At 43.9% G+C, this 23,745-nt stretch overlaps 2 protein-coding genes across 3 annotated transcripts in view; one reads left to right on the top strand and one right to left on the bottom strand.

Moving 5' to 3' along the window:
* Positions 1–212: 212 nt before the first annotated feature.
* LOC310830585 (dickkopf-related protein 1-like) lies at positions 213–4,262 on the bottom strand. Its single transcript, XM_083710365.1, has 3 exons — positions 3,964–4,262; positions 2,220–2,415; positions 213–517 (listed from the first exon to the last, which is right to left on the bottom strand). The coding sequence occupies exons 1-3, from the start codon at positions 4,004–4,006 to the stop codon at positions 463–465; spliced, it is 294 nt and encodes a 97-aa protein (XP_083566491.1). The 5' UTR covers positions 4,007–4,262; the 3' UTR covers positions 213–462.
* A 10,397-nt stretch (positions 4,263–14,659) lies between these two features.
* Positions 14,660–23,745, top strand: part of LOC310830043 (parathyroid hormone/parathyroid hormone-related peptide receptor-like) — a 28,382-nt gene continuing 19,296 nt past the window's right edge. The window contains exons 1-3 of one of the 2 annotated variants that reach the window (XM_083709494.1): positions 14,660–14,970; positions 16,484–16,867; positions 17,036–17,187. In XM_083709494.1, coding sequence (XP_083565620.1) covers positions 17,110–17,187 — 78 coding nt within the window. In that variant the 5' untranslated portion in view covers positions 14,660–14,970; positions 16,484–16,867; positions 17,036–17,109. Of the gene's footprint in view, positions 14,971–16,017; positions 16,065–16,483; positions 16,868–17,035; positions 17,188–23,745 lie in introns of those variants that run through there. The other variant, XM_083709495.1, reaches the window with a different exon arrangement.

Here is a 23,745-nt window from a genome sequence, read left to right as displayed (position 1 = left end):
TCCCATCAGCCCAAAGCATGATGGGAGTTGGAGTCCAGCCAGATTGCAGGCAGGGCCAATGTTAATCACTGTTAATGATTAGATTAGCATAATGTAACTCAATACATGTTAACCTGTCAAACAGTTTTATGGGAAAGGGCGCTATGTTCCAAATACTTTGGAATAACAGATTTCAAGACGACGTACAACCTTATGATGCTTCCAGTTTATTGTAAATCTGCATATTCACAAACTTCAAGTACTATTTTCATGTACAAATTATTCATTAAATAAAAACAAAAATTACAGAGTGCAGGAGGGAATGATGACTTGGTCCTTGCATTACTTGGCAACAACTCAGATATTTTTTATTTACAAATGTCCAATAGAAAGAGAAGGGCAAAAACAGTTTTATGTACAGTGTTATTTACATGGAATAAATACAGCTCTGTTTTGTTTTTTTAATCCACACTCCCTGCTTGCCTATTGTTTCTGGCATCTCCAGACAATTTTATCCGACCAGTATTCAAATGAGGCCCTGCGGGGGGGGGGGAGAGAGAGAGAACATTTTAAAATAGGAGTGTCTACTATTGAAGCAGATTTTCAGGTCACACAGTATTCTTCGACAGGTAGCAAAAGGAGACAGAGCACATTGACAGAGCACATTAGCCTCTAGAGTTGGCTGTGGCTCAGATTAAAATAGGTTCTGTGATTAAGATGTAGGTTAGTGCATACCCTAGCCAGGTGCGTACTACGTATTGTCAATCAAGCAAAATAATAATAATAATAATAATAATAATAATAATAATAAAGCACACCTAATTATCTAGTGCAGCGGAAGGGAAGTGGATCTGGCCAGTGGGAGTTCCCCCTGCCCCACTGCCCATGGGCCAGACGGATGGGGCTGGCAGCCCATCCACCCCCTGACCTTAACAATGACACCAAGGTGGCCCATTTTCCTTTTAAACCAAATGGTGCGGCGTGGACAAAGGCACACCAGCAACACATGCCAGGCTCAGGGCTCTACAGGAACCGCTGATCAGCTGCCGATGCCAGCACCTGCAAAGCCTGGTGCATTTGCAAGGGCCAAAAATCAACTCATCTCATCATCAGCAAGTGCATTTGAAAGGTTTTTGAAAGAGTCAGCAATAATCTGAACAACAGCGTCACAATAACCCTGCTTTCTGTGATGTGCTGCATGTCTTTTGCTGCCCTACCTCTGACATCATATATGACATCAGGAGCAGGGCAGGGCTTGACACCCCCAAAAAACCAGTGTGGTAGACCACATGGGGAGATCTGGCAGGCCTAGTTAGGGCCATGAGCCTGAGATTTCCAACACGTCCTTTTCATGAGAGATCTGCATTGGCTCCCAGTACGTTTCCGAGCACAATTCAAAGTGTTGGTGCTGACCTTTAAAGCCTTAAACAGCCTCAGTCCTGTATACCTGAAGGAGCATCTCCACGCCCATTGTTCAGCCCGGACACTGAGGTGCAGCACCGAGGGCCTTCTGGCGGTTCCTTCATTGCGAGATTACAGGGAACCAGACAGAGGGCCTTCTCGGTAGTGGCGCCTGCCCTGTGGAACGCCCTCCCATCAGATGTCAAGGAAATAAGCAGCTATCTTATTTTTAAAAGAAATCTGAAGGCATCCCTCTTTAGGGATTTTTAATATTTAATACTGTATTGTTTTCAACACTCGATTGGGAGCTGCCCAGAGTGGCTGGGGAAACTCAGCCAGATGGGGGGGTATAAATAAATTATTATTATTATTATTATTATTATTATTATTATTATTATTATTATTGTGCTCACAATGTTTTCAGGGCTATCCCGCCCACGTTCCCATTTTCAATGCCATTCACACCTGTGAAAAAGTGTTGGGGCAGCATTGGCACTGCTTCTTTTCTATATACCCCTTAACTCCCCGCTGAAACCCCATCACCTTTTTTATGCCACAAATGTTTCGGTTAATTTTTGTCCCGCTTTTATTGCACTCCTCCCACTCGAGAGACAGCTACAGTGTGTGGAGGCACATTGCAGAACAATGCAGGGATAAATCAACCATTGATGATGCCCTGTTATGGGTACGAAAAGCATGGTTGCAGAATGCACCCATCTGGGAGGAGCTCTCGTGCCACATTCTGCAAAGCAATTATTTGCTTAAGGGTGGAGGGGAAGCCATTTCACGATATGTTGCTAGCCATACCCCCCCCTTCCAGTCCACATCAGTGTACTTACTCTCGGTTCGGGGGCATCTTTTTGCACACGAGTCCGTCTAGGCAGGGGCACACCTGGTTCACGCTGAATGCAATCCCTCCTTCGGGAACGTAGCACCCTTCATCTAAAAGGAGCCTTTTCTTGCAGACTTTCTCCCCATGTTGGCGGGCGCAGCAGGCGTCGGGAGAGCAATCCTTATCGTGGTGGCAGCGGGAACCTCCAAGGGACAAGGAAAGGAGAGTAATTGAGAACCCAAATGCATCTGAGGATGGCGATACAGACCTCAAAACCTAGCACATTTTGCAAAGCCGAGATGCTTTGAAATCTTTGAAAATCTGGCATGATACTTTGCAAACCTGAGCCGCCCTTAATCATTAGCATCAAGCACATTTTTTGCAAACCTGAGATGATAGATAGATAGATAGATAGATAGATGATAGATAGATATATGATAGATGATAGATGATAGATGATAGATAGATAGATAGATAGATAGATGATAGATAGATAGATAGATAGATAGATAGATAGATAGATAGATAGAGATAGATAGATAGATAGATAGATAGATGATAGATATCTTTATTGTCATTGTCCCATACAGAACAATGAAATTGAAAAACTACATGAAACATTCAAAACCCCCAAAAAACTCTGAAACCCCATTTTAAAATACACTATACTATAAAAGACACTATACTATAGAGACCCCTTATGCTGCGTTTAGAACCGGAATTGCATTTGCGTAGAAACTGTTTCTCAGGCGTCTTAGACATCTAGCACACTTTACTAATCTGTGATGTATTAATTTCCCTCCCCCGAATTAGTTTAGATAGATAGATAGATAGATAGATAGATAGATAGATAGATATCTTTATTGTCATTGTCCCATACAGAACAATGAAATTGAAAAACTACATGAAACATTCAAAACCCCCTAAAAACTCTGAAACCCCATTTTAAAATACACTATACTATAAAAGACACTATACTATAGAGACCCCTTATGCTGCGTTTAGAACCGGAATTGCATTTGCGTAGAAACTGTTTCTCAGGTGTCTTAGACATCTAGCACACTTTACTAATCTGTGATGTATTAATTTCCCTCCCCCGAATTAGTTTCAAAATGAAAGTACCTGAAAACATATGCATTTTTTAAAGGGGGAATAAATAAATGCTATAATGCTACAACTCCCAGCTTCCCTAACTATGGGCCTTGCTGTCTAGGGTTGATGGGAGATGGGAGTCCAACTTTGGGAGGGGGAGGAACGGACGGACCCACATTAAACTCTCCATTTCCTCCCAAGCCCTCAAGAACAAGATAAGGATACATAAATAATAGTTACAGTCAATGGTATCTTCTAACCCAAAATGGTAACTTCTAACCCAAAACTTCTAACCCACTCCACGGTTTACCCCTCTGCCTCAATTTCCCTTGCTTTTTTCTGTTGCCTCCCTTGTGTTGGATTTTAAATTGTAAGCTCCTTGGGGCAGAGACCTGTCCTTTCGGACTTTGCATAGCAGAGCGCAGATTTCTAGCTTGATGAACTACTGGGTCTTCATTCAGCCTGTTTGGAAACCAAGTCCTTCCATCTGAAAGCCCTGCCCCTCCTAATTCCAGAGAGAACACGATTTACTACATGCCTGTTCCCTGAGCTACTAGAGCTCCAATTAGACATTTAGGCTCCTTACTTTGAAAGGCCTAACCTTTGTTGTGAGGTGCAAAAGAAACGTTGCAAAACAGGCCGCCCCCTCCATGGCTTACCTTCCTGGCCGCCAGGCAGAGTCTCCTGGCATTTGCCAAACATGCAGCTAAGTCCCAGGGCGCAGTGGGCATCCCGTCGGCAGAATTCGCCTTCTTGCTTGAAGGGCAGGCAGAGCCCAAAGTGGTGGTCGCAGAAGAATCCACGGGGGCAGTTTATTTCGTGGCTGCACACCTGCAGTGCGAATGGAGAAAAATGGGGGTCAGATGCAGGATTTAGCAGTGCCAATTGCTAAACTTGGGGGTCAGCAAACTTTTTCAGCAGGGGGCCGGTCCACTGTCCCTCAGACCTTGTGGGGGGCTGGACTATTTTTTTGGGGGGGGGCAATGAACAAATTCCTATGCCCCACAAATAACCCAGAGATGCATTTTAAATACAATGGTACCTCGGGTTACATACGCTTCAGGTTACATATGCTTCAGGTTACAGACTCTGCTAACCCAGAAATAGTACCTCGGGTTAAGAACTTTGCTTCAGGATGAGAACAGAAATCACACAATGGCGGCGCAGCGGCAGCAGGAAGCCCCATTAGCTAAAGTGGTGCTTCAGGTTAAGAACAGTTTCAGGTTAAGAACGGACCTCCAGAACGAATTAAGTTCTTAACCCGAGGTACCACTGTAAAAGCACACATTCTACTCATGGAAAAACACCAGGCAGGCCCCACAAATAACCCAGAGATGCATTTTAAATAAAAGGACACCTTCTACTCATGTAAAAACATGCTGATTCGCGGGCCGGATTTAGAAGGCGATTGGGCCAGATCCGGCCTCCGGGCCTTAGTTTGCCTACCCGTGCTTTAAAAAATGGCAGCAGCTGCTGGCAATGGATTTCCAGCAGCCCAATAGAGTCAATGGCAGAAAAGCTAGTCAGAACTATCAGTTTGAAGCTTGCTGAAATTTGCACAGAGGCTGGGTCCTTTGGAGAGAGATTCCAGCTCTAAGGGAGCACCAACTAACACCCACAAAAAAATGGCATCCACACTGGACTTTGTAGATGCATGTGGTTAGGGCTGCCATATGTCCTGATTTTCCAGGACATGTCCTTGAATTTGCTTCCGAAAATGGCGTCCTGGATTATTTTTCGGAAATCAGGCAAATGTCCTGGAAAACAGGCGATGGGGGTTAAATCGTGCTGAAAATGCCTTTTTAAAAGCTCCAAAACTCAAGTTTTACAAAAAAAAAAAGCAAAAAAGCTCAACTGTGTCCTGATTTTCACTTTTGGAGACAGGGCAAGCCTAAATGTGGAGGTGTAAGATAGATTTGCTTAGCAACATCTGGTCATCTCAGAGAACTAGTCCTCACTCCCCGTTAGGGTGGCTCCTTGTGTTTGCCAAAAAAAGAGAGAGGACAAAACAGGTAACATATTTGCAAAAAAGAAGACGCATATGCTTATCTACACAGATGCAAATTTAGAAATAATTGCTATAATTCAAACAAAAAAATACAATGCATCTCTTTTTAGTGGGAAATTCTGTTACCAGGTGGCCTCTGTGTCTACAAATCTCTCACTCCAGAGCAACTAAAACCAGCACCCTACTTATGTGGGTTCAAAAAGAGGGCTTCTAGGGCGGAAACTATGGCTTCCAGGTGGACCTGAACTCAGAACCTTCCTTTTAAAGAAATTATCAGAGCTAATTTATTGCTCAGTGCAATCTAGTCTTCCTCTTCATTCCTGCACACTCTCTCCCTATGATTCCACCTCTCCTCTTGCACCCCCCCTTCTATAATAATAAAGTCTGGCACTCTGAACATGCTCAGAAGCACTCTCTGCTTTATAACTACACTGGAAGTGCCTAGGTGAGGGCTGGGGCTGGAAACAGTTTTGTGGGAGTCAAGTTGCTGCCAGATTAATGGTGTGGCCCTGCAAATGCTGTTGGATCCCATCAGATCCCATCAGCCCCACTCAAAGTGGCCAAATGGTCAGGGGGGGGGGGAAGGAATTGGAGGCCAGCGAAACCCAGAAAGCCACAGATTCCCTATCCCAGGATTAATAGGACAGATTCCCCACTCCCTCCTCATTGCTAGAAGCTAGAGAGCCCACATGATGAAACAGCAAAGATGACCTGTTTTCTAAGGTTGGGGAAAGATGCTTACCTTCAGCTCCTGGCCGGATGATGACCCAGGGTCCCTGCGAGGTGGCACCCCATTGGCAGCGTGTGGCAGAGAGTGCATCCATGCCCAGATGGAGCCTTGCACCGCAGACAAACGGCAGAGGAGGAAGACGAGAAGGCAAAGCTGGTTCTTCATCACGACCACGATGGATGGATGGATGACCGATGGCTCTGGCTGAAGGACAGTTGGCAAAGGAGATTGGTCCAGGGAGGATGCCTGGGAAAGTTTATATAGCCAGGCCTATCTCGGCTCCTGCTGCTTAAGCTGCTTGCCAATCTAATGGGCAGGAGGAGGCAATCAGGTTTTAGGGGCTTAGCCTAATGATTACGAGCGCCTGACCGCTCACCCCCCCAGGAGAGCAAACGAATAACCCCAGAAGTCTGGCTCCGTGGTGGCACAGCAATGCTCTCCTGTCTCCATTTTTGTAGACAACATTATTTTGGGGTGGGAGGGTGGGGAGTGGGTCACTGTTATGAAACCATGAATAGAGAGCATTCGTATCATTTGGGGAAGCTTGTAATGTTTGATGCATTACGGTATTTTAATATTTTCTTGGAAGCCACCCAGAGTGGCTGGGGAAGCCCAGCCAAGATGGGCCAGGTATAAATAAATTATTATTATTATTATTATTATTATTATTATTATTATTATCATTTACCCTTTTTATAGGATAATACTAATGCTTGCTCATTAGTTTATTTTTTTTATAAATAAGGTGTATGATGCCTCTTACTTGAGTCCCACTTTGCAGTCCAAACTGATTCGCAAAGGGGCTTTCCAGTTAAAATCCGTTTGATAGTTAGACAGCACCCAGAGCAGATTACAGACAAGATACTACTGCTGCCGTCAAAGCCCTGCCCAAGTGCTATACAGTGACCGATCTGTGGTGTGATTCCCGCCCCCAACAATTCTTACATGTTCTTAACATGTGTGTGCATGTGTTTGGAACGTTGATACCCACCAGCCAATGTAGGCCGCTCAGTTTAAATGGGTTTGGCGCTGTTGGGAAACATGCACGCTTGCCTCCCACCCCACACAAAAGGTGTTGGGAAAATAGCACCGGAAACTGTAGGATAACAGCAACGTTGGTTAGATGCCAGCATATAACCCTCACACAAACTGAATTAATGCTCAGCAAAGAGCAATGGTGTATAACCTCCAGGCAGATAAGTTGGGATGGATGCTGAGCTGGAAATGTTAGAAGCTGAATATAATACTGAGCTGTATTCAGGTAATTTTTGGTGGGCAGAGAACAGTCAAGTCAATAAAATAATAATAATAATAATAATAATAATAATAATAATAATAATAATAATAACCTCGCCCATCTGGCTGGGTTTCCCCAGCCACTGTGGGCGGCTCCCAACAGAATATTAAAAACACAATAAAAAAATCAAACATTAAAACTTCCCTAAACAGGGCTGCCTTCAGATATCTTTTAAAAGTAAGATAGCTGCTTATTTCCTTGGCATCTGATGGGAGGGCGTTCCACAGGGCGGGCGCCACTACCGAGAAGGCCTTCTGCCTGGTTCCCTGTAACTTGGCTTCTTGCAGTGAGGGAACCGCCAGAAGGCCCTCGGAGCTGGACCTCAGTGTGAACGATGGGGGTGGAGACGCTCTTTCAGGTATACTGGACCGAGACCATTTAGGGCTTCAAAGGTCAGCACCAACACTTTGAATTGTGCTCGGAAACATACTGGGAGCCAATGTAGGTCTTTCAGGACCAGTGTTATATGGTCTTGGCGGCCGCTCCCAGTCACCAGTCTAGCTGTTGCATTCTAGATGAGTTGTAGTTTCCGGGTCTCCTTCAAAGGTAGCCCCACATAGAGCGCATTGCAGTAGTCCAAGTGAGCGATAACCAGAGCATGTACCACTCTAGCGAGACAGTCCGCGGGCAGGTAGGGTCTTAATCTGCGTACCAGAAGGAGCTAGTAGACAGCTGTCCTGGACACAGAATTGACCTGCGCCTCCATGGACAACTGTGAGGGGCCTAGAGGGGGTATAAAGTGTTTCATCGTGCCTCTGTAAGACTGCCTTGGTTTCTGTGCTAGCTCTTCTCTTTGCTGGCTTCTCTTTGCAGCTAGCGTAGAAAATGGGGGGGGGGGGCGACCGGAGAGAAAGGACTAACTTACATGGACTAACTTACATTTACTTCAGGCAGAGGGCCTTCTCGGTAGTGGCACCCGCCCTGTGGAACGCCCTCCCACCAGATGTCAAAGAGAAAAATAACTACCAAACATTTAGAAGACATCTGAAGGCAGCCCTGTTTAGGGAAATTTTAATGTTTAATAGGTTATTGTATTTTAGTGTTCTGTTGGATGCCGCCCAGAGTGGCTGGGGAAACCCAGCCAGATGGGTGGGATATAAATAATAAATTATTATTATTATTATTATTATTATTATTATTATTAGCCTTTCAAACGATAAAAAAAATGGTTGGTTGGTTAGCTGGTTGGTCTTAGCTAGGCTGCCGAGAGGCTCAACCCTAGCTTACATTTTCCATTCTCGTTAGTTAAATGCAGCTCACTGTACATAATGCATATTCTTCATCACTAAACTTTGAATCCCCAACCCGCAAAAAGCAGAATACATCCCAGGATGATGTTCGGTCCTTAGCACCAACAATTAAAAAGGATTCCCTGTTTCGGGATTCAAGGGGGCTGACCCTCATCCATAACTTCTGGAAATAAACTTCTGGTCAGAGCAAATAAGGACAAGTGAGATGGTTCATAGTTTTTCTTTGTGTAGAGCAGTGTAAAGTACATCTGGCCTTGTGGGGGGCAGGAAGGGTATTTTCCTCACTTGCAAAGCTGTGTACATCTCAGGAACCCTCCTGCTGAATTAGGTGATATCTTGAGAGGTGGCCAAACACATAGAAAACAAATGGACCAACCATTATATTGATTACCTTTTGGCTGACCAGTTTCCTGAGATCACTGCCAAGGTAGCTGGTTTTTTTGTGCGGCAGCAATACCTTGTCATTGCAGGATCTTGTCTTAATTTTAGAATTATTAACACCTGACCTTGCTTTTTCTTTTTCTTAAAGCTATTTTAATAGAATTGTTTTATATTTCTCGTTGCCTTTTAATATCTCCCATTGTTTTTAATCAGCACATGTAATAGTTTGCGTAATGTATTTCACTGTGTTTTGTTTTCTTCTTATCTTCTCTACTGGCCATCGGTCGAAATGTATATAAAAACAGCGTTTCCGTGTGCTCTGGCTTCCGTCACGGTGTCCCGTTGTGCCAGAAGCAGTTTAGTCCTGCTGGCCACAGGACCTGGAAAGCTGTCTGTGGACAAACGCTGGCTCCCTCGGCCTCAAAGCGAGATGAGCACCGCAACCCCAGAGTCAAAGTAAGCCAAATTTACTATTTATGTGAGGAAACACAAGGCCCAAGCGGTTTAGCCAATGCCCCACAGGAACTGACACACCATACTTTTAAAACATTCTTACTCCTTTTCAGCAGTCGTGAAGAATCCCAGAAACTGAAATTTGATAAGGGAGCTGGAAATGGTAGCTCTGTGAAGTCAGCACCCTCAGAAAATTACAGTTCCTATGATTTATTGGGGGAAGGGGGAAACCATGACTGTTAAAGTGGCATAAGAGTGCTTTAAATCTATGCAAAGGATGCGTCAGACAGAATGCCCCAGAATCCTTTGCAGCACACAGGGGATGTGAGCAGACACGAGATGGCAAGCACCCAGCAAATGCAAGAAGTCTGGAAATGTTTTAAAATGATGCTCAGGCCCTCCTTGTGTGGACAGGCACCCATCCTTTCAGGAAATGAATTGTGTAACACAGAAGGAGACACTTTTAAGCTGCGCTACTCGGCAGTTCAAATCCCCACGACGGGGTGAGCTCCCGTTGCTCGGTCCCAGCTCCTGCCAACCTATCATGTCCAAAGTGCAAGTAGATAAATAGGTACCACTCCGGGGGGAAGGTAAATGGCTTTTCCGTGTGCTGCTCTGGTTTGCTGCACTGTACAGTCATGCTGGCCACTGTACACCGGCTCCCTCGGCCAGTAAAGTGAGATGAGTGCCGCAACCCCAGAGTCATCCGGAACTGGACCTAATGGTCAGGGGTCCCTTTACCTTTACCTTTAATCATCATAAACATCATCTGCTGGAGGCCCTTCAGCAATTGTTCTAGAGTCTAGGAGTTTCAAGGTCCCCCCCGCCAGGATACCCAAGACATGTATGCAAGCTGTCAAGTCAAAAAGAACACTTCATCGGTCAAAACGCATCCCTCATTGCCTGCTTTTACCATACTAGTCGTGTTATCAACCAAGTCTTCCCTTTATTGCCTTATCCTACTGATTCCTTCTGTGATCTTCATATGCTGCCATCTTGCTGCAGTAAATGACATGTTGCCATCTGTAGTGCCTTATTGTTTTTGGATATAATTTTTATTAAGTTTTCTGTTTTACAGTTTAAAATACTCATTTTACATCCTTAAGATATCAATGACGTCCCTTCTCTTCTTTCCATGGTTCATTTCACATATCATAAATCGTTGCATATTTTACAAAAACTATACCATTCAGTACTCCATTACTGCATCCATCAAAACTTGTTTACACTGTTGAATTGATCTTAATGCTGCCAGCGTTTTCAGCTGTACACAGATTATTTCCCATATATTCAATAAACGTTTTCCAATCTGCTTTAAACATATGTTCTTCTTGTTATTCTATATCTGCAAGTTGTCCATATTCCGTCAACTTAAGTTGCCATTCTTCTTTGGTTGGGACTTTGCTGGTTTTCCATTTTTGAACTAACAAAACACGGGCCGCAGTAGTGGCATACATAAATAACCTTTTTTGAATTTCAGTCTGAATTATCCCCAACAGAAAGGACTCTGGGTTTTTTTTTTGGGGGGGGGGTACTTTTTAACATTTATTTCAATTCATTATGGACCATTTCCCGATAATCTTTTACCCTTTAACAAATCCACCACATATCAAATAACGTTCCCTCCACCTCTTTGAATCTCCAGGACTTATAAGTGCTGTAATGCCTTTTTGTTAATTGAGCTATGTGGTGCTTATTATGCCATGTATCTGTCAGTAGCTGTTTTTATGGGGTATGTGTGTGTTGTTGTTGTTGTTGTGTGTATTTTTATCTAAAATGATCTCCCCACACATCTCATCACCACCCTCAGCTCATCTCCTCCCAGTGATGGTTTTAGCACTTTTCTTAATGGGGTTGCAAATGACATGTTTACTTTCCTGCTATCTTTATCACCTTCTTCCCTGGACAGATTGACCCAGCAGGGAAGGGAATTAGAAGTTATTTGGATAAACATCAGCTTCCAGAGGCTTTGGGGTTACTCCTGAGTGGATTCCTCAGTGACCTCTCGCTTAATTCCACCAAGATTTTTGAGAAACTAAAAGCTAAGTTCTGCAGGATCAGGCCAGACCAGAGGTCCATTCTAACCAGCATCCAATGGCCAACCAAATACTTATGGGAGGTCTGCAAGCAAGACATGAGTGCCAAAGCACTTTTCCACACGTGTAATTCTGAGCAACCGATACTCAACGTTAATCAGTGCGCAGGCATGCACTCAAATTCTCAGACACATTAACCAACAGAAAAGCCAGAGAAAATCACAGGATGTACACACCAAGTTACAAAAGCAAATTTATTTCTTTATTTGCTCAGTGAAAGCAGAGCTTCTGTAAGTGGCGTGTTCAGCTTTCGGGGAGGCAGTTTTGGTGTTAAGCCCCATGTTTTCCTCAGCGGAAAAATCAGCTGGCGTTAGACCTGCAGACTCTACCGATTAATGAGGTGCAATTAATTAAGATGAGGGTTTGCAAGCGCGCACCTCAACATAAAAAGAGGAGTTCGTTATTGCAGTAAGTTTGGGTTCAATACCTCGAGGAACGGCTTAACGTATTGGCTTTATTAAAAAGCAGTTACAACAACTAGTTTTGTGCGCTAGGCCATAATAGCTCAGTTGGTACAGCATGAGACTCTTAATCTTAGGGTTGTGGGTTCAAGCCCCACAATGGACCAAAAGATTCCTGCATTGCAGGGGGTTGGTCTAGATGACACCCAGGGTCCCTTCCAATGCTATGATTTAGCTGGTCGGGCTGCACTTCCCCACTCTACTCTCCAAGAATAATCTTTTTGTGTGTGTGTGTAATATTTATTAAGTTTTCTCTTTTACAATTTAAAATATTCATTGAACAACCTTAAAATGTCAACGACTTCCCTCCTTCTCTTTCCATGGTTCATTTTGCATATCATAAATCCCTGCATATTTTACATAAACTAAACCATTCAGTATTCCACTAATATATCCATCAAAATTTGTTTACACTGTTGAATTTATCTTAATGCTGCCAACGTTTTCAAGTGTACACAATTCCCCCCCCCCCATATATTCAATAAACATTTTCCATTCTTCTTTAAACGTATGTTCTTCTTGTTCTCTTATTCTATATGTTAGGTCCACAAGCTGCACATAATTCCACGAGTTGCCATTCTTCTTTAGTTGGGACCTCGCTCGTTTTCTATTTTGGGGCTAACAAAACACAGGCTGTAGTGGTGGCATAAAAAGGTAAAGGTAAAAGTACCCCTGCCCGTACGGGCCAGTCTTGCCAGACTCTGGGGTTGTGCGCCCATCTCACTCAAGAGGCCAGGGGCCAGCGCTGTCCGAAGACACTTCCGGGTCATGTGGCCAGCGTGACATCGCTGCTCTGGCGAGCCAGAGCTGCACACGGAAACGCCGTTTACCTTCCCGCTAGAAAGTGGTCCCTATTTATCTACTTGCACCCGGGGGTGCTTTCGAACTGCTAGGTTGGCAGGCGCTGGGACCGAGCAACGGGAGCACACCCCGCCGCGGGGATTCGATCCGCCGACCTTTCGATCGGCAAGTCCTAGGCGCTGAGGCTTTAACCCACAGCGCCACCCGCGTCCCTAGTAGTGGCATACATACCGGTAAATAGCCTTTTTTTTACATCTGGGAATTTCTATCTGAATTATCCCCAACAAAAAGGGTTTGGTGGGTTGTTGTTTTTTTGGAAAAGTACATCTAAACATTTTTTTCAATTCATTATAAATTGTTTCCCAATACTCTTAGCCTTTTACAAGTCCACCACATATGAGTCCACTTCTAACTAATGGCTTCTGCTGCCTTATTTATTTCACCATACAAATGGAAAACAACTCTCTGATGAGACTGGTTTTTAAACTTTCTGTTTTTACATGCGTTATATTGTAACAACTTCAAAAAAAATCCTTCTCATCAGCCAGAGGACTTTGATCATGGATGGTTCTTAACATATGTAATTTTTCTTGTATTATAATTTATAAAATTGTGCAAACAGGATTCAATGAGTAAAGTCAGGGTGACTGTAGTGTTTCCTGGTCATGTAATTGAAAAACAAAACAAAACAAAACAAAACACAAAAACTCCTGCCTGGAAACCTATTTCCCCACTGTGGACGGATCCAGAATTGGCCTCCACAGTCACTTAAGGACACACCATATTTATGTAAGATACCGGTAATCTTTATCAGCTATGAGTGATCACCAAAGAATAAACTTCAAATAATCCATAATAATACAACAATAATACAACATTACACCATAAGAATTAACTCTAAAAATATCAGCAAATTATAATTTGGACAGAAATTGATCCTCTCTCAACCATTACAATAACTCCACCAAAAAAAAGCTCCAAACTGGGAAAGAAAGGAGCCCTGCAACTTTAAGATCCGCCCCTTCAATCTCTTTTCCGTTTTGAAGTTTCCCAATTCTTTCTTCCTTTCTTTTCAAGCTCCGACTCCTGGGATTCGTCACTGGCAGCAGGGAGGGAGGCGTGGACTCGCTGTGACCAATGACAAGCCACCTATTTAGCATATGAGCCATAAGGGGTTCAAAACCTCGTTTTTGAAGGGTAAATAAATAAATCCCGGCTTAAAATGTTACATTTTAAAATTAAAAAACCAAGGCTTCGCGTTTTACTGCCCTAAATGAGACAGAACGCACGCAGGGATTTTGCTCACTGTTACCTGCAAGTGCATCGCGCTGTTTGTGGGCTGACGTCGCGGCCAACTGTTTTTCAGTGATTTCAGCTCTTTTTGTATTTGTCTAGCAGGTTTTCTGCAGTAGCGGAAAGCCGTCCCAGAATTGTGCAATGATAGATATTTGAAAATAGATATGATCGCGATGCTGGTGTGCGTATAAAACTTGGGAGGAACCTTTGATTAATTTTCCTATTTTGATTTAATTTTATTTTCATGCATGGGTGCTTTCCCTGCTTTGTTAAAACACGTGGAAGCTTAAATCACAATATTAGCATAGATTTTGCACGCAATGCATATTATTTAGAGCCCCTGGCTTTTGATTCTTTGCTTTTGCCTCTGACATCTGCATATAATCTAGATATATTTTTTTTTATTATTTTTTACCCCTGTAAAGCACATTTTGAGAAACGCTATTCATTCTGAAAATAAAAATCCATTGCGGATTGATTTTGCGCCCCACTTGAAAACCCACTTGCAGGCGGTATATCTTTAAAATGCCTATTTATTAATTTTTTTAAAGCTATATTTTACACATTTTCCTAGAATTATAGAATTGGAAGGGAACCCTTGAGTCATCTAGTCCAGCCCCCACTTTAAAAAAAAAGGCAAAAGGAAAGAAAACTCAAGATGCTTTGCACTAATACTAGCAGAGGTTGTCTTGCTTTACTTTTGGAATATAGAAAATTGGCTTGCCTGAACCTGTTATTCTTGCTCTCTTTAACCAGCCCTGTACTGAAGTCCCATCATCTGTTGCTGCCGGCAGCTTATTGGTTAAGAAGTTCTTCCTTCTCCAATTACATTATTCCGCCCGGAAGATCCCGCCTCCGCCCAGGGAATTGTGGCGTCGCAGCCACAAATGACGGTTAGTTAACCGTGCAAACCAGCAGAGGGGGTATAGCTCAGTGGTAGAGCATTTGACTGCAGATCAAGAGGTCCCTGGTTCAAATCCGGGTGCCCCCTCAACTAGCTTTTTTTTTTTCTTTTTTAAAAACCATCATCATACTTAAGGCATAATTGGTTTTAATTAAATCTTCTGCAAGATTAATTAAAAAGGGAACGATGCTTTTTCTTTTAGCAAACAATATGGGACGTATATGGGACGCTTTAAAAGCAAATACTTTTGCAACAGCACCACGGTTTTAACATTTGTCTCGTGTGGATGACAAGAAGATATGCTACGCACTGGCTACTCTGCACTTTGTATAGGCTGTGTATAAAATGGTAATTCCATATCGTATTCATGTAACTTTTTTTTACATCCTGGGGGTGTATTGCTCTTAAACTCTTTTTTGTGAGCATGCTTAAAGTGTGTGCGTTTTGTGTTCAAAAAAATAATAATGCACGAATAATCAGAGAGAGGGCTGTTTAATTTCAAAGCGGAGATTGAATGGGTCGATTCGGATGTCAACTAAAAAATTGCAAGATATTGAGGAGCTTTAAAGTTGCAATTCTCGCGGCCGCCCAGAGGAGGCGCTAGTTCGCCTTCGGACGGGAGTGGGAGAGATTTGGAGCAAAGAAACAGGCAGGAATCATCATCATCATCTCTATAAGCGGACCATAAGTAGAAAACTGCACTTTATGAGGGGGATCCTGTAGTTGCATCTGCAAAGTCTTTAAAAACTTATTTCAAATTTTCTGCTGGATTGTTATTTTAAATCCATAATAAAGTCTTGATTTTAAAAAAAATTGTCCAGGGCTTTTGTTTTTAATTAAAGAGCCCTAGCAAAATGTGCTTTCTGACATCCTGCGTGGAACAGAGTTTTCACAATATTATTTGCATAGCAAGATTTATATTTACAGCTTGATTGTAATAAAAACTCAAAGCATTTTCCCTGGCATTCTAACCAACCCCTAACCAGATTCTTTTCGGATCTCCGTCACTCACTTTCTGCAGGACTATAGAGATGCAGGAAAGGGAACTCGGGATATCACCCTGACGAGAAGACAAAGAGTTAGGTGAAGAGCAGAGGACATGAACTGAGGTGGAACTAAGAACCAGAGATTATAGTTATAGGAAACAGGTCGATTAGCTCTATGCCACAAATGGGAATAATATATATTAACTTCCCATAGTCTGGCATCGGATCTATAAGAGGCTGGGCAATCCAACACCTGTTGCATACCTACTGCACATTTAAAGCAAATTACCTCCCCTAAAGAATGCCGGGAACCATAGTATACCCCAACAGAGCTACAATTCGCAGCACCCTTAACAAGCAAAAGTTCCCAGGGTTCTTTGAGTGAAGTCACTTGCTTTAAACGTATAATGCACAGGCATAGAAAGTTATAACCCTTGTCAAGAGAGCAGGTGTGACGATGGGCTTGTCACGATTGCACAGTTATGTCTAATGTCTTCATATTTAATTTCTTAACAGGTTAGAGCCTTGCGCTTTTAGAAGATTAGCCCTGGGACCTTGACTGTGGAATGAATGAATGAATGAATGAATGTGTGTTTTGACTTTGGAAGTCAAAAGACTGAAGACCTAGAAAGGGAGGAAGAACACTCGCAGGAAGATCTTGCAAATAAAAATGGAGAATATGGGAAGGTGGGAAATGTATCACCTAGGAGTCAGCTAACAAAATTCTGCCCTTCAGCTATGGAGGGGAACAAGGAGTGGCAGGAGAAAAAACAGACCGTCCCCAAAGAGGCAAGGCATAGAGACAAAAGGACCAAGCGGTCAGGATGCTGAGCTGAACATCATTAAGCGTCAATCTCAGGAACCATCTAGCTGAATGAACGCCAGTGTCTGACGTCGCCGGTGAGTATTTGAGGTTATTTCTGCCGGCTGTTTTAAGTCCAGGCTCTTGGAGGAGACTGGCCAGAAGCCTTAGTCTGGGAATGGAGAGATTAGCTTGGCTATACCATATTCTCCAGCATATACGCATCTTCACTTTGGATAGATGAGCTGTGAATGATTTCCTCTTAGGGGAAGGACTTGACGCAGCCAAACTGCAACTTTCTTCTGCACTCGTTGGGGCATCGATGTTCTGAGGAGGAGCCATGGAGGAGTCGGTCCACATCTGGAGCTTCACGGCAGCTGCGCTTTGTTTTTCCCTTCTGAATTTGGTCTGCGCTTTGGTAAGTCCATTCCAGCTTGTCTTCCTTGATCACAGCTCATACTTTTTTTTAAGGGAAGTCACAAAATGGTAGAGGACTTGCCTTGCAGGCAGGCAGGTGGGTGCCTCGTTTAATCCCTGGCATTCCTAGGTAGGGCTGGAGGAGATTCCCTGTCTGTAACCCTGCCTGTCAGTGTTGACACCATGGAGCTACATGGACGCCATGATCTAACACAGAGCCCTTGCAGGTGGGTGTTTTATTGCATTAGTATCATTGGTGCAGAGACATCACCTTGCCAACAAAGGTCCGTATAGTTAAAGCTATGGTTTTCCCAGTCGTGATGTATGGAAGTGAGAGCTGGACCATAAAGAAGGCTGATCGCCGAAGAATTGATGCTTTTGAATTATGGTGCTGGAGGAGACTCTTGAGAGTCCCATGGACTGCAAGAAGATCAAACCTATCCATTCTGGAGGAAATCAGCCCTGAGTGCTCACTGGAAGGACAGATCCTGAAGCTGAGACTCCAATACTTTGATCACCTCATGAGAAGAGAAGACTCCCTGGAAAAGACCCTGATGTTGGGAAAGAGTAAAGGCACAAGGAGAAGGGGAAGACAGAGGACGAGATGGTTGGACAGTGTTATTGAAGCCACCAGCATGAGTTTGACCAAACTGCGGGAGGCAGTGGAAGACAGGAGTGCCTGGCGTGCTCTGGTCCATGGGGTCACGAAGAGTCGGACACGACTAAACGACTAAACAACAACAACAACAACATTAGTGCACCTGTGGCAGATTATTCCGTTTTAGTTTGTTTTGTGGGCGCTTCCCCTATGCTACCACTTGATCACATGATGGTCTCTGTGTGTGGTTTGGGAGCTGCACGGTCAGGGGAAAAACAATGCCGACCAGGGTTGTAAAGATTGAGGAGAGAATAATTGGGTGCACTCTTCCCACCTTGGATCAAATCTATGCTTCCAGGTGCCATAAGAAAGCTGCAGAGATAGTGCAGGATAGTGCACACTGCGGAAATTATCTCTTTCAGCTTCTGCCTTCTGGAAGAAGGTACAAGGTTATAAAGACTAGGACTAGCCGCCTGAGAAACAGTTTCTATCCAAATGCGATTTTGGTTTTAAACACAGTGTAAGGAGTCTCTATGGGAGTATATTGTGTATAAAAATGGGGTATCAGAGTTTTTAGGGGGCTAACCAGGTTGGGATAGCTGGGATAGCAGGCTTATGTCTTATGTAGATTTTTTCAATTTTGTTGTTCTGTATGGGACAATGACAATAAAGATTATTGTATTGTATCGTATCACTGCCCAGAGGGGATATAGCACAACGAAAGTAGGACAACAACAAAACAGAACAGTTGCAGTGTGAAAAGTTACAGGATTTCGGTAGGAAGCTACAAAGGAGGCACTGACCGGAAATTAAGCAGTGTGACAACCCCAAAACTTTTGCAGGTGCCAACAGCATTGAAAGAGGGACCACCCCGGAGGCATAATCACAAATATACATGAATGCACGACAAAAAAGAACATCTGAAGGGGGAGAGCTTCCTGTGTCCCTCCTCTCATGGCCTTATGGCAAACATTTGGCCCAATGGCTAGGAACTTTTGCTGCAACCCTCCTGTCCCAGCAACTGAAATGTGGCAACTTCTGTTCCCCCAGACTCAGACAGTAAGAGTTAGTCACAGTGGCGTAGCGTGGGTTGTCAGCACCCGGGGCAAGGCAAGTAATTTGCGCCCCCTAACCCGTGGATTTGCGCCCCCTAACCCGTGGATTTGCGCCCCCTAACCCGTGGATTTGCGCCCCCTAACCCTAACCCCCAGATGTTGTGCCCGGTGCGGCCGGCACCCCCTGCACCCCCCACGCTACGCCACTGGTTAGTCAATGAGGTCTTTTGGTGGGGCAAAGTGGTGTCACTATAAGATCAGGTTCTAATCATTGCTCAGTCCTGCTGTCTCTCGGAAATCAGAACGACTTACAAATATATATGCGAGAAAGGAAGTTGGAGGGGAACAGAGATGCAGTGAGGCTGTGTGCTCACCATGCATTAAAGCACATGCCCCGAGAATCTTGGGAACCGTAGTTTACCATTAGCAGAGCTATAATTCCCAGAACCTTTAACAAGCTACACTTCCCAATATTCTTTTTTGGGGTGTGTGGAATGTGCTTTAAATTCATTGTGTGTATTCAGGCTTCGTTAGGGTCCAGATTTAGTAATCTTTATATGGTGACGTATATTACTTCTAACCAGTGCTTTTTTTTCCCTGGAGGGACGCAGGAGTATGCATACCCCTAAAAATTTTGTGAATCTTTGTACTTTTGTTCATTTACTGTATTTATTTTTCCCAATTTGAACTATAAAAGGTGGTTTTCTTGAGTCAAAATGAGAGTACCCTTAAACATTTTTTGATATACAGTGGTACCTCGGGTTAAGAACTTAATTCATTCCAGAGGTCCGTTCTTAACCTGAAACTGTTCTTAACCTGAGGTACCACTTTAGCTAATGGGGCCTCCTGCTGCTGCCGCAATTTCTGTTCTCATCCTGAAGCAAAGTTCTTAACCCGAAGTACTATTTCTGGGTTAGCGGAGTCTGTAACCTGAAGCGTCTGTAACCTGAAACGTCTGTAACCCGAGGTACCACTGTATATAAGGGGGGAAAGCACTGGTTCTAACTGTTAATTTAATTTAATGGCCTTTAGATGATGGTGTATGTTACTTCTAAATGTTGTAAGCCGCCCGCTTTGCATTTGGGAAGGTGGGCTCCTGCACGTTCTGCTGAAGGCGGCCGTGGGCTTCTGCCCCAAACTTCCACCCTGATAGCAACAGAGCGGGAAAGGTATAATCTCCAGGCTATGCTGGCAGACTTGAACATAAAGCAAACTATGTTTGGTTACATCAGTTCCCAACCGATTCCATGTTTCTGGTCTGCAGAGCTGCTGCTTGCTAACTTTAGCACGGTGCTGTCAAAAGCTGAACGAGACAAAAGACGTCTTCTTCTTTGTGGCACTGCAGCCCAAATCAGAGAAGACGAATGACGGCTTGTTAACAGGGTGACAGGTGTAACAGGATGGTGAAGGAATCCTCAAGGTCTGCACAAAAAATATTTCAGAGGTTCAAAGGGGATCTCTCTTTCAACCTTATGAAGCAACGCAGAACGCTTTCATATGCCTTCTTCCAGCCAAGCTTTTCCAGGCAGCACAATTATACCTCTCTGCAACTGTTTTGTTGTTATTTAGTCGTTTGGTTGTGTCCAACTCTTCGTGACTCCATGGACCAGAGCACGCCAGGCACTTCTGTCTTCCACTGCCTCCCGCAGTTTAGTCAGACTCATGCTGGTAGCTTCGAGAACACTGCCCAACCATCTCATCCTTTGTCGTCCCCTTCTCCTTGTGCCCTCCATCTTTCCCAACATCAGGGTCTTTTCCAGGGAGTCTTCTCTTCTCATGAGGTGGCCAAAGTATTGGAGTCTCAGCTTCAGGATCTGTCCTTCCAGTGAGCACTCAGGGCTGATTTCCTTAAGAATAGATAGGTTTGATCTTCTTGCAGTCCATGGGACTCTCAAGAGCCTCCTCCAGCACCATGATTCAAAACATCAATTCTTCAGCGATCAGCCTTCTTTATGGTCCAGCTCTAACTTCCATACATCACTACTGGGAAAACCATAGCTTTAACTATACGGACCTTTGTTGGCAAGGTGACGTCTCTGCTTTTTAAGATGCTGTCTAGGTTTGTCATTGCTTTTCTCCCAAGAAGCAGGCGTCTTTTAATTTCGTGGCTGCTGTTAGTTTTAACAATTCTGCGATGCTGCATCACAAACTCTCACAGCCATTTCAACACCCGCTTCCCAAATAACAAAACCAAACTCTAAGATTACAAATTCCCCAAAATACCATATGTGTACTCTCCACACCTCCAGTTGAAGCCGGACTTTAGAGACGAAAAGTTGACAGCGATCTCAAAATGGGCTCTAGCTCAGACTTTGCAGAGCCTCGAATGAGAATGAACACCTGGACTGCACATGTACCTTTGCTGCATGACAGCCTTCCTCAACTTGGGGCCCAGCTGTGCTGACTGGGGTTGATGGGAGGTGTGGTTTAAAACATCTGGATTGGTGGGGGGGGGAGGTTCAAGAAAGTTGCTTAATTCTGTGGATGGGAGGATGCTCTCAGTTATTCTGGTAGAGCTGAGAAATGATGGGAAATTTGTGGACCAGTGCTGATATAGGTCCACAAAGACAATGATTTTGCCATCCGATGATACGGTCTTGCAGGATGGACACGAGACCTGAAGACGACAATGAGGACACCCCAGACACACAGTGAACTCTGAAGAGACCTGTTAGGATGAAAAGACAATTGTCAGTCAACAAGTTGTAGGCAACTTTCCACTGCTGTGACTCTCTTTTCTTTTTGTAATTGTTAATATTTAACTTGCTTTTTTTGTAAATACCATAAATAAAATGCCACTTTTTTTAGAAAAAGAAGGATGATTTAATATAAATGAGAGCTCAAAGAGGAAGGTGTGACTTTAAAGAAGGCAGCTGTTTTATTCCCACCTTTCCATCACGCTTGTGTTTTTTGTCCCAGTGCGACATTTTGATCAATTACAAGATGTTGAAAAGGCCCGGCCTCTTATTTTATGACACAGTTTTTGATCAGTTCAGATGTGGAAAGCCCAGCATATATTCATTTATGGGGTTTTTTAATCGTTTTCTGATTCTAAAGGTTTGGCTGTGTTGCCTTGATTCCATCTCCTCTTTTAACACCTGGGGCTATAGCAGGTCCTTGTTGTTGTTGTTGCTGCTGTCTCTCCCTGTGTTTGTAGCAGCTCTGGAAATTTCATTATTGATAAGGTCCTTATCAGCCTTCTCAAAATGTCCTGTGCAGATGAGTGATTTAATTGTGGCAGTCACATTTGGGCCTGCTTTCATTGTCTCTCGCCGCCCACTTTTTATGTGGCACGGCTTCTCCATTTCCTGACAATATTGCAAAGGAAATGAACCGGTCCGTGGCAAATAAGAAACAATCTCATAGCCCCTCGTCATAGCTTTTAATACATCCATGTTTCCCAAGATGATCCATTAAGGGTTTGCCACTAATGGTCCAGCTCTGCTTTGACATTTCCTCTCGCTTCCCTCTCCTGTTGCATACCTGTTTCCAACACATTTCTCCCTGTATTTTCTTACTTTTTAAAAAAGTTTATTTGTTTATATTCTTGTAAGTTGATGGGACACCTCAACTCCCATCCTAGTTCTGGGGTGCAAGACAGTGAATTTAAGCATGCTAAAATGTTCAAGTCATTAAAATAAAAGCCAAGAGTCTGGCTTCCTGATGAAGTAATCACTTGAAGAGATGGACCATTAAGAGAGCAAAAAGGCAGGGCGATGGCCCATCCTGGAAGCCACCAACAAGGAAAACACTCTCTGCCAGACCACTGAGGGGTGGCAACCCAGCCCTGGGCAAAAGACAATACAGAGTTAGAAGGGAGGAGAGTCAGAATCACAGTGGGCTGGCGTAAGCAAGAGGAGAAATAGATGCGTTAGGGGAAAGCAGTTTGCAAGCTGGAGAAAAAGCGGTCATAGCTCAACATGGGCTGATAGTTTGAATCTAACATGGCAGCCATGGGAGAGACGAGACCCTCCTGGAGTGCCCCCCTGAGAGCCCCCCTAGCCTCAGGTTGTAAAGGTAAAGGGGCCCCTGACCGTTAGGTCTAGTCGCGGATGACTCTGGGGTTGCAGCGCTCATCTCGCTTTACTGGCTGAGAGAGCTAGCGTACAACTTCCGGGTCATGTGGCCAGCATGACTAAGCAGCGTCTGGCGAACCAGAGCAGCGCACGGAACGCTGTTTACCTTACCGCCAGAGCGGTACCTATTTATCTACTTGCACTTGACATGCTTTCGAACTGCTAGGTTGGCAGGAGCTGGGACAGAGCAACGAGAGCTCACCCCGTCATGGGGATTCGAACTGCCGACCTTCTGATTGACAAGTCTTAGGCTCTGTGGTTTAACCCACAGTGCCACTCACTTCAGGTTGTATATATGTGTAAATGGGACGCGGGTGGTGCTGTGGTCTAAACCACTGAGCCCCTTTGGCTTGCCGATCAGGTTGGTGGTTGAAATCCGAATACATAAAATATTTACATATTTTATCCTTCGAAATGCGCCTTTCTCCAAATTTTGCACACCCAATATAAAAACGCATATATTGATGGGAATAACATACAAAACCATATTTGTGGAATTCCCTTGCAGAAATGCATATATTAGACCAAATTGTGTACAAAAATGCATATATATATATATATATTTGGATAAATCTGCATAAAAATGGACATGCATTTTTAAAAAAAAAGATTGGAAAGGGAGCAAGCTGGATTTAAGTTGAGTAAGAATAGGAAACTAAAAGAAACCAATAATGTCAGATTTGGTCATCCCTAGCCCCAGCCAAGTCACTGGGAGAGGCTTTGCTGCCATACCGACCATCCAGCACACCTGCAGCCACCCTGTCAGACCTGCTGGAGGTGGTGGCGGGCTGGGCCTTGGAGTTCCCAAACCTACTGGTTTTGGGAGACTT

This window comes from Podarcis gaigeae, assembly GCF_964106915.1.
Source record: "Podarcis gaigeae genome assembly, chromosome: 13".
Lineage (NCBI taxonomy): Eukaryota > Metazoa > Chordata > Lepidosauria > Squamata > Lacertidae > Podarcis > Podarcis gaigeae.
The sequence above is the reverse complement of the archived record's forward strand: the minus strand, read 5'-3'. Positions and strand labels throughout refer to the sequence as shown.